Raw genomic sequence first — 11730 nt, 5'->3', positions numbered from 1 at the left:
ACAGTACAGATATATTTACGTACCACAAGTAAAATTCATTGCAGACAGTCAATGAGTCAACATATGTTCACATAACAGTTATATGGACATCATATGAGACATACATCACATATTCGATGAAGGCCCATTTATCTTTGAAAACAAATGGAAATCTTACATTCAGATTAACTGCCTGTCTTAAATACTCTCCTGAAATACCTTTCAGTAGCATCATTACTCCTGAATACGTCCAAATGCTATGAAAGGGATCACTTCTACTCAGTTTATTAGGTACACCACCTCTTTCACGAGTCAGGAGGCCGTGGCTTGCTATATAAAGCAGGCAGACAGGAATCCAGGAATTCAGTTAATGTTCGAATGAAAAAAAAAAACGAGTGACCTAAGCGACTTTGAATGCACAACTCATTGATCCTTGTCACGGATGGGCTATTGCAGCAGCCGACCACACCAGGTTCTACTCCTATCAGCTTAAAACAAGCAGCTCCAGTTGTCACGCAATCACCAACACTGGACTATTGATGAGTGTAAAAATGTTGCCTGGTTCGACGAATCCCGGTTCCTGTTGCATCATGCTGATGACAGAGTCAAGATTTGGCGTAACCACATGAGTCTATGGCCCCATCCTGCCTGCTGTCAACGGTACAGGCTGGTGGCAGTGGTATAATGGTGTGGGGAACGTGTTCCTGCCAAAGTTAGATCCCTTGATACCAATTGAGCAATGTTTCCATGCCCTGAAGAATTCAGGCTGTTCTAGAGGCAAAGGGAGGTCCGACCCGGTACTAGATGGGTGTACCTAATAAACTGGCCACTGAGTGTGTAAGGCATGGATAGAGATAGATATACATCATATTTCTCATTGACACAAAATGTGTGTAAGCAAAGCCCCTCCTTCTAGGAAACTGTCTAGAGAATTGGGTCTGTGAGATGATACCTCTCTATAAGACCCTATATGTCAAATGAATTGCTCCATAGTGGTATTGTTCTGCATCCAAACAGTCTGGTATTTGAGGTCACCTGTCTGAAAGCTTCTCTATGAAGGTCATTGAAAATCAGGCATCATAAACCAAAATCGTAATGTAGCCACAAGTAAGGTATCTGACCTGTAAAGCTACACTTTGAAAATGTGACTCAGCTATTTTGTGACTCAGCTATTTTGTTGCATGGAGACAGTGTTCATAGGTCCCAGAATTGTGTTCTTCCATTACAATCCATAAATAACCTAACTGACTAATATCAGAATTGATTTTCACAACGTCTGTATGCTCCATTACAAAATGGAGACCAGGATACCCTCCTGCTGCTGCTGTAAACGGTTTATTAAAATAAGGTGTGTGGGGCTCTCCATCGCCCCCTACAGGATGATGACGGGCTCTTCCTCCGACTGGCTCAGGTCCACGTGAAGCTCCAGATCTTGCTGCAGCAGCTCGGACGAGCTCTGGGGAAGGGTAGCCTGGGACAGGCAGCCTAAAGAAGACATGGGCCGGTCCCGCACAGAGCTGCCTGAGGCTGGGGGAGATAAAGGGAGGAAGGGGGGCAAGGGGGAAAGGTCAGGGTTTAGGGTTCAGGTGTCTGCTACAACCAACCTTAACAGCTGCACAGCAGCAATCGCAAAGAAGAATGCTATTTCCATGTGAGTGTTATTTCAGTACCATTCCATAGTAATCACTATTCCAGTTAGTGAAATTGGTTCATAGTGCATAGCGGCTCTGTGCAGCCAGGCTTCTGGAACTGGGAGCACATGATCTTGTCTTTGCTCTTGCACATGCCTGCTGTCATTAAAACAGCAATGTCACATCGCGACCTTGACATGGCTATGGGTGTGGTGGGGTCCTGTCATTCCCATATTGTACCTACACACCCATACCAGACATACACCTTCTTCCACGTCTTGAGCAAAATACTCTTTCAATACTATTTTGACTCATTCAATGGCCTGATAAATTACTGGGAATCACAACAGGACAGCACATCTCTCTCTTTCTTCCTACAGGGCTTGATTTGTATGAACAGATGAAAAGGATATTAAGATATAAATGATGGAATGCAAGCAGTGTTACCCCAGGTTATATTTACAGTCTGTTACAGACCCCAGGCCTGATCTTCTATAACATAGTAACATTGGGTTCTTTCCAGTGTGGAATACTATACCAACCAGAGCCCCTCCCCCAACCCCAGTGCAGCCCATTCTTATTGCTAACTCACTTCCTTAAACCCTCCTAAAATACTCCCTCCCATAAACTAAGCTCCTCTCTCCTTCCCTAAATCTCCTCACCCTCGTCCTTCTCCAGACCCTCGTTCCTAATCCTTCACCACTTTAACACTGTACTGTATCCCTCCTCAAATTCTCATTCCCAACCAAACAGCCCACTTTCTTTCTCAACCCACCCCAACTTTTCAGTCTCCTCCCCATTCTCTCCTGATCCTTCACCTCCCACTTCCCCATGATGTCCCCCCTCACTCTTCCTCCCACTTTACTCTTTATCTCTGCATCCCTGCACTGCGAGCCCAACTCTGGACACATGGTCCAGGGAGCGAGAGAGAGGAAACAGGCTAAGGGCAGTTGGGGCCTGGACAGACGGCACGGTGTGATCATCATCTTAAGACGTGTTGTGTAACTGGACCCAGGGGTGACAGTGAATCCTCGGAAGTCCATTTGGGCTGTCAGAGCTGGAGTCTGGACATCACCTCTCTCCCAGGCCCGCACCATGACAGCTGCCCACAGCATGCAGACATGTCACACTTAACATTAGGTTACTTTTTGGAGCGATGGCATAAAAATACAAAATGGACCCGTGGGAATAGTTTTACTGCACTGCAGTTGCTTGAATTGAGTAACATGAATTAAGTAGTCTAGCTTTTGTTCACAATTGTCCAGATTCCATTTTCTTTTCAATACATGTAATTCTACTCTAAAAATACACAGTACTGTAGAATAGAGCTGAATATAATCCCAGTCCAGAACCCTGTACCGTCTTTAGGAAAGATGGTGGGTAGTCTGGCATCCACAGTCTTGACCGATCTGGTTTTCAGGCAGCCCTTGTAGATATGTCCGTCCAATCCCAGGATGTCCACCTCCTCCGGCTGACCAATAGGCACAAGGACAAGGTCAAATATTTGCATACCTAACAACTGTCAAATACACCTCAAATATACTCTGTACTCAACATGATAACTTGTATAAATGGCTCAACAAATGTGATTGACCAGGTGTATTCCTATGGGCTGGCAGTGGTCTAGTTGTCTGTCAGTACAGTAACCCACAGTAGGTGAGGTTGGTCTCACTCACCTGAATCTGCAGTGGGGAGCTGGAGATGGGCGGTGTCTCCTCCTCAGCCTGGAGGAAGTGGCTGAAGTGCTGCAGGCGGGTGTAGCGGCGGTTGGGGTAGGTCACGGTGTGGCTGCCTCCACAGCTCCGGGACATGGCCAGGTAACTGTAGTCCGCCATCTCAGGGATGCGCTCGCTAGGATGGACACAGGAGTGGAGGTTGAAGGTCGAAAGACGAACACTTCTAGAGGTTTTAAACAGACCTGACAGTACAATATTTATAGTTTGTAGTTAAATTTGGTCACCCTGCCTCCCTGACACTTCTCTAAACCATAACAAAGCAATATGGACAACTTTTTGGTCCTTCCCCTGTTTCAATACATGTGCTCCCGGCTTCCCTGCCTGACCCTGGCCTGACTGACTGACTCACTGCTTGGGCAGACTCTGGCTGGTCCTCTGCAGCGGGCCTTGGATGTGTGGATAGCGGGAGCTCCCGATCTCCCTCAGAGCCCCCTGGCTGTAGGTGCGCTCTGGGCCAGATAGGTGGCTCTGCACTCTCTCTATCTGTCTACACATCATGGTGTGGATCCGCTGCACCTGCATCATGGCCCTTTCGGAGCTGGCCATCTCAAAGTGTCCGTGGTTGGTCCCTGGCCTCAGACTGAGATGGAGGGAGAGCTGGCCATCTCAAAGTGGCCGTGGTTGGTCCCTGGCCTCAGGCTGAGATGGAGGGAGAGCTGGCCATCTCAAAGTGGCCGTGGTTGGTCCCTGGCCTCAGGCTGAGATGGAGGGAGAGCTGGCCATCTCAAAGTGGCCGTGGTTGGTCCCTGGCCTCAGGATGAGATGGCGGGAGAGCTGGCCATCTCAAAGTGTCCGTGGTTGGTCCCTGGCGTCAGGCTGAGATGGAGGGAGAGCTGGCCATCTCAAAGTGTCCGTGGTTGGTCCCTGGCCTCAGGATGAGATGGAGGGAGAGCTGGCCATCTCAAAGTGTCCGTGGTTGGTCCCTGGCCTCAGACTGAGATGGAGGGAGAGCTGGCCATCTCAAAGTGGCCGTGGTTGGTCCCTGGCCTCAGGCTGAGATGGAGGGAGAGCTGGCCATCTCAAAGTGGCCGTGGTTGGTCCCTGGCCTCAGGCTGAGATGGAGGGAGAGCTGGCCATCTCAAAGTGGCCGTGGTTGGTCCCTGGCCTCAGGATGAGATGGCGGGAGAGCTGGCTATGTCAGACACTTGTAACTATGCAACACTTCTGACTGATCTAGTGTGTGTGTTAGGTCTTTGGGAGTAAGATAAAGTTGACTACACTGTATATTGAATATTGGGACACTGGCACCCCCTGCTGGTTAAAATGGGGCCAAGTAAGAGTTTCAGTTGTGATGTTTGACTGTCTGCTCTCACCTTCTGCAGTGCTGGCGAACCTGCTCAAGCTCATAGATGGTGTACGGTCGGTTGGACTTGTAGGAGGGTAGGCCAGGAGTGGAGGGCAGGGTGACCAAGTGCCTGTTGTCCAGTGGAGAGAGAAAGAAGAAAGAGAGGTAGGTGAATAAGCAGCACCACAATCCTATAATTTCAATTTCCACAATGTCTGTGTGTACTGTATAAAAATAGGACATTATTATCATTTACTTACGGTCCTGGGGTAAGCATATCGACTGGGCGGTCGCAGGAGATGCAGTGGAACCTTGCCACAAGTTGTCTATGAAAGGGACATAACAAAGACAAATCAAATCCAACTTTATCGGTCGCATACACAGATTTGCAGGCGTTATAGCAGGTGCAGCAAAAATCCTTTTGTTTCTAGCTCCAACAGCGCAATAGAATGTCTAGCAAATACAATACAAATACACAAATAATCAAGAAACAAACAAACACACAAACAAACAAACAAGAAATGACAGAACAAGTCCAATTAACAATCCAGAGTAGATATATCAGTGAGCATGTGTCAGAATCCAGAATATAAATACGTGATGTGTATAGACAGCATATCATTTAGAAGGAAAATAGTGTGTACAGTAGTAGGTATATTAGGAACAGAATACAGTATATACTGTACATACACAGTGAGTAAACAACAGTATACAAACAGAACATAGACATATAGATAGAATATAGACAGAGTTAAGAGTCCTCCTTCGGGCAGGCTGGGCCTGGCTGTGACCAGTGACATATGATTTACTTCCTGATGCCTGCAGCGTCGTCCTCCTTCGGGGCAGGCTGGGCCTGGCTGTGACCAGTGACATGTGACTTACTTCCTGATGCCTGCAGCGTCGTCCTCCTTCGGGGCAGGCTGAGCCTGGCTGTGACCAGTGACACGTGATTTACTTCCTGATGCCTGCAGCGTCGTCCTCCTTCGGGGCAGGCTGGGCCTGCAGCTGCTTACGGATGCTCTTCCAGCGGTCCTCTAGCTGCTTCTTCACAGGATCCAGCTCAATCCGGTCCAGCTACACAGATAGACAACATATGTACTACAGGGATGCCAAAGATATAAACTACCACCAGACACACATTCCGTGAGATTTTTACAAACAATGCTATCTGTCACTATAAACACGTTCGTAAAACACTTAAAAACGTGTGACATACAGACTTGTGAGATATATGTATTGGTGATAGCATAGTAATAACGCGTATGGCATGTATCAATGGACATGTAGGCCTATTATATAAACATCCATTTAGCAGGGTAACTTCCTGCTCAGTCCCACCTTGCACTCCATCTCGGTGGAGATTTTGTCAATGATTTTGTGCCAGTCCTGCTCCTGGCCGGTGATCTTGCTGAGCAGCTCCTGGAACATGGTGTTGAGCTCTTCTGTCATGGAGTCAAACTGCATGCGGCTCACCTTGGTCTCCAGGGCACGCTTGTCTCCTTTCTACAGGAAGAGAGGAGATGCAGTCAGGGAAATGGCAGTACTAGTGTGGGCTTGTAAGGATTAGGTGAAACCTGTATTAACTTGTAAGGATGAGTTGAAACCTGTATTAACTTGTAGGGGTTAGGTGAAACCTGTATTAACTTGTAAGGATTAGTTGAAACCTGTATTAACTTGTAAGGGTTAGGTGAAACCTGTATTAACTTGTAAGGGTTAGGTGAAACCTGTATTAACTTGTAAGGATTAGTTGAAACCTGTATTAACTTGTAAGGGTTAGGTGAAACCTGTATTAACTTGTAAGGATTAGGTGAAACCTGTATTAACTTGTAAGGGTTAGGTGAAACCTGTATGGACTTGTAAGGATTAGGTGAAACCTGTATGGACTTGTAAGGGTTAGGTGAAACCTGTATGGACTTGTAAGGATTAGGTGAAACCTGTATGGACTTGTAAGGATTAGGTGAAACCTGTATTAACTTGTAAGGATTAGGTGAAACCTGTATTAACTTGTAAGGATTAGGTGAAACCTGTATTAACTTGTAAGGATTAGGTGAAACCTGTATGGACTTGTAAGGGTTAGGTGAAACCTGTATGGACTTGTAAGGGTTAGGTGAAACCTGTATTAACTTGTAAGGGTTAGGTGAAACCTGTATGGACTTGTAAGGATTAGGTGAAACCTGTATTAACTTGTAAGGGTTAGGTGAAACCTGTATTAACTTGTAAGGATTAGGTGAAACCTGTATGGACTTGTAAGGGTTAGGTGAAACCTGTATGGACTTGTAAGGGTTAGGTGAAACCTGTATGGACTTGTAAGGGTTAGGTGAAACCTGTATGGACTTGTAAGGATTAGGTGAAACCTGTATGGACTTGTAAGGGTTAGGTGAAACCTGTATGGACTTGTAAGGATTAGGTGAAACCTGTATGGACTTGTAAGGATTAGGTGAAACCTGTATGGACTTGTAAGGATTAGGTGAAACCTGTATTAACTTGTAAGGATTAGGTGAAACCTGTATTAACTTGTAAGGATTAGGTGAAACCTGTATTAACTTGTAAGGATTAGGTGAAACCTGTATTAACTTGTAAGGATTAGGTGAAATCTGTATTAACTTGTAAGGATTAGGTGAAACCTGTATTAACTTGTAAGAGTTAGGTGAAATCTGTATGGATTTGTAAGGATTAGGTGAAACCTGTATTAACTTGTAGGGGTTAGGTGAAACCTGTATTAGCTTGTAAGGATGAGTTGAAACCTGTATTAACTTGTAGGGGTTAGGTGAAACCTGTATTAACTTGTAAGGATTAGTTGAAACCTGTATGGACTTGTAGGGGTTAGGTGAAACCTGTATTAACTTGTAAGGATTAGTTGAAACCTGTATTAACTTGTAAGGGTTAGGTGAAACCTGTATTAACTTGTAAGGATTAGGTGAAACCTGTATTAACTTGTAAGGGTTAGGTGAAACCTGTATGGACTTGTAAGGATTAGGTGAAACCTGTATGGACTTGTAAGGGTTAGGTGAAACCTGTATGGACTTGTAAGGGTTAGGTGAAACCTGTATTAACTTGTAAGGGTTAGGTGAAACCTGTATGGACTTGTAAGGATTAGGTGAAACCTGTATTAACTTGTAAGGGTTAGGTGAAACCTGTATTAACTTGTAAGGATTAGTTGAAACCTGTATTAACTTGTAAGGGTTAGGTGAAACCTGTATTAACTTGTAAGGATTAGGTGAAACCTGTATTAACTTGTAAGGGTTAGGTGAAACCTGTATTAACTTGTAAGGATTAGGTGAAACCTGTATTAACTTGTAAGGGTTAGGTGAAACCTGTATGGACTTGTAGGGGTTAGGTGAAACCTGTATTAACTTGTAAGGATGAGTTGAAACCTGTATTAACTTGTAAGGATTAGGTGAAACCTGTATTAACTTGTAAGGATTAGGTGAAACCTGTATTAACTTGTAAGGATTAGTTGAAACCTGTATTAACTTGTAAGGGTTAGGTGAAACCTGTATTAACTTGTAAGGATTAGGTGAAACCTGTATTAACTTGTAAGGGTTAGGTGAAACCTGTATGGACTTGTAAGGATTAGGTGAAACCTGTATGGACTTGTAAGGGTTAGGTGAAACCTATATGGACTTGTAAGGGTTAGGTGAAACCTGTATTAACTTGTAAGGGTTAGGTGAAACCTGTATGGACTTGTAAGGATTAGGTGAAACCTGTATTAACTTGTAAGGGTTAGGTGAAACCTGTATTAACTTGTAAGGATTAGGTGAAACCTGTATGGACTTGTAAGGGTTAGGTGAAACCTGTATGGACTTGTAAGGATTAGGTGAAACCTGTATGGACTTGTAAGGATTAGGTGAAACCTGTATGGACTTGTAAGGATTAGGTGAAACCTGTATGGACTTGTAAGGATTAGGTGAAACCTGTATTAACTTGTAAGGATTAGGTGAAACCTGTATGGACTTGTAAGGGTTAGGTGAAACCTGTATGGACTTGTAAGGATTAGGTGAAACCTGTATGGACTTGTAAGGGTTAGGTGAAACCTGTATTAACTTGTAAGGATTAGGTGAAACCTGTATGGACTTGTAAGGATTAGGTGAAACCTGTATGGACTTGTAAGGATTAGGTGAAACCTGTATTAACTTGTAAGGGTTAGGTGAAACCTGTATGGACTTGTAAGGATTAGGTGAAACCTGTATGGACTTGTAAGGGTTAGGTGAAACCTGTATGGACTTGTAAGGGTTAGGTGAAACCTGTATTAACTTGTAAGGGTTAGGTGAAACCTGTATGGACTTGTAAGGATTAGGTGAAACCTGTATTAACTTGTAAGGATTAGGTGAAACCTGTATTAACTTGTAAGGATTAGGTGAAACCTGTATTAACTTGTAGGGGTTAGGTGAAACCTGTATTAACTTGTAAGGGTTAGGTGAAACCTGTATGGACTTGTAGGGGTTAGGTGAAACCTGTATTAACTTGTAAGGATGAGTTGAAACCTGTATTAACTTGTAGGGGTTAGGTGAAACCTGTATTAACTTGTAAGGGTTAGGTGAAACCTGTATGGACTTGTAGGGGTTAGGTGAAACCTGTATTAACTTGTAAGGATTAGTTGAAACCTGTATTAACTTGTAAGGGTTAGGTGAAACCTGTATTAACTTGTAAGGATTAGGTGAAACCTGTATGGACTTGTAAGGGTTAGGTGAAACCTATATGGACTTGTAAGGGTTAGGTGAAACCTGTATTAACTTGTAAGGGTTAGGTGAAACCTGTATGGACTTGTAAGGATTAGGTGAAACCTGTATTAACTTGTAAGGGTTAGGTGAAACCTGTATTAACTTGTAAGGATTAGGTGAAACCTGTATGGACTTGTAAGGGTTAGGTGAAACCTGTATGGACTTGTAAGGATTAGGTGAAACCTGTATTAACTTGTAAGGATTAGGTGAAACCTGTATTAACTTGTAAGGATGAGTTGAAACCTGTATTAACTTGTAAGGATTAGGTGAAACCTGTATGGATTTGTAAGGGTTAGGTGAAACCTGTGTGAGCTTGTAAGGATTAGGTGAAACCGGTATGGACTTGTAAGGATTAGGTGAAACCTGTATGGACTTGTAAGGATTAGGTGAAACCTGTATGGACTTGTAAGGATTAGGTGAAACCTGTATGGACTTGTAAGGATTAGGTGAAACCTGTATGGATTTGTAAGGGTTAGGTGAAACCTGTATGGACTTGTAAGGATTAGGTGAAACCTGTGTGAGCTTGTAGGGATAAATACATATGTGTATGAACTTGTGTATGGACACGTATGGGCTTGTGGTGACTTGTATGGCCTTGGTAGGGTTTAGCATGGGCTGGTACAGGTGAACTTGAGCATGTTGGGATTTGTAGGTACCCCTATGGTCTTGAGTGGACTTGTGGAAGCTCGTCTAGACTAACATCAACATGTGAGAACTTATGAGAGTTCACCTGAGTTGAGTATAACACACTGAGGGAAAGCTCAACTATGCCATGTTGTGGTGAGAGACTCACAATTTCAAACTCCATCTCCACAAGCTCTTTGTCAGCTTTCTTCTCGTCCAGTTCTTCCATGGACTTGTACAGATGCTGTGAAAGAAATACATTATTCTGTGGTTTGGAACAGAAGTACAGCATGGAGCGTCTCCTATTCCCCTATGGGCCTCCCCCTGCTGCGGCCCTCCCTCCCAGACTCACGTCGATGTGGGCCTGTTTTTGGCTGTGCTCCTCAATCAGGTGGTTTGCTGTGCCGTGGAGCTTCTCACACTCAGCCTGCAGTTGCATGACGGCTCCCTGAACGTCATTCATCAGCTCAGAGCTCTGGCAGAAACAACACAGAGAGACAGGGTTCTATGTCTGTAATACACAGCCATGGCCCCACTGCCATGGAGAGCCTGGCATTGACACACTCCTTTCCCTTAACACACTGCTGCCCTGATAGAGCTTCCCTTACATACAGTGCCTTGCGAAAGTATTCGGCCCCCTTGAACTTTGCAACCTTTTGCCACATTTCAGGCTTCAATCATAAAGATATAAAAATGTATTTTTTTGTGAAGAATCAACAACAAGTGGGACACAATCATGAAGTGGAACGACATTTATTGGATATTTCAAACTTTTTTAACAAATCAAAAACTGAAAAATTGGGCGTGCAAAATTATTCAGCCCCTTTACTTTCAGTGCAGCAAACTCTCTCCAGAAGTTCAGTGAGGATCTCTGAATGATCCAATGTTGACCTAAATGACTAATGATGATAAATACAATCCACCTGTGTGTAATCAAGTCTCCGTATAAATGCACCTGCACTGTGATAGTCTCAGAGGTCCGTTAAAAGCGCAGAGAGCATCATGAAGAACAAGGAACACACCAGACAGGTCCGAGATACTGTTGTGAAGAAGTTTAAAGCCGGATTTGGATACAAAAAGATTTCCCAAGCTTTAAACATCCCAAGGAGCACTGTGCAAGCGATAATATTGAAGTGGAAGGAATATCAGACCACTGCAAATCTACCAAGACCTGGCCGTCCCTCTAAACTTTCAGCTCATACAAGGAGAAGACTGATCAGAGATGCAGCCAAGAGGCCCATGATCACTCTGGATGAACTGCAGAGATCTACAGCTGAGGTGGGAGACTCTGTCCATAGGACAACAATCAGTCGTATATTGCACAAATCTGGCCTTTATGGAAGAGTGGCAAGAAGAAAGCTATTTCTTAAAGATATCCATTTAAAGTTTGCCACAAGCCACCTGGGAGACACACCAAACATGTGGAAGAAGGTGCTCTGGTCAGATGAAACCAAAATTGAACTTTTTGGCAACAATGCAAAACGTTATGTTTGGCGTAAAAGCAACACCCTGAACACACCATCCCCACTGTCAACCATGGTGGTGGCAGCATCATGGTTTGGGCCTGCTTTTCTTCAGCAGGGACAGGGAAGATGGTTAAAATTGATGGGAAGATGGATGGAGCCAAATACAGGACCATTCTGGAAGAAAACCTGATGGAGTCTGCAAAAGACCTGAGACTGGGACGGAGATTTGTCTTCCAACAAGACAATGATCCAAAACATAAAGCAAAATCTACAATGGAATGGTTCAAA

General features: G+C 44.2%; 1 protein-coding gene across 1 annotated transcript; it reads right to left on the bottom strand.

Annotated features, from left to right (window-relative positions):
• Positions 1-14: 14 nt before the first annotated feature.
• On the bottom strand, positions 15-10548 carry LOC118937749 (glutamine-rich protein 2). Its single transcript, XM_090193719.1, has 9 exons — positions 10329-10548; positions 10146-10220; positions 5970-6134; positions 5587-5705; positions 4892-4957; positions 4660-4761; positions 3287-3461; positions 2970-3081; positions 15-1506 (listed from the first exon to the last, which is right to left on the bottom strand). Exons 1-9 carry the CDS (start codon positions 10437-10439, stop codon positions 1352-1354), a joined length of 1080 nt encoding a protein of 359 aa, XP_090049845.1. The 5' UTR covers positions 10440-10548; the 3' UTR covers positions 15-1351.
• Positions 10549-11730: the final 1182 nt, after the last annotated feature.

This window comes from Oncorhynchus mykiss, chromosome 12 (genome assembly GCF_057628025.1).
Source record: "Oncorhynchus mykiss isolate SJ-2025 chromosome 12, ASM5762802v1, whole genome shotgun sequence".
Classification (NCBI taxonomy): Eukaryota; Metazoa; Chordata; class Actinopteri; order Salmoniformes; family Salmonidae; genus Oncorhynchus; species Oncorhynchus mykiss.
The sequence above is the reverse complement of the archived record's forward strand: the minus strand, read 5'-3'. Positions and strand labels throughout refer to the sequence as shown.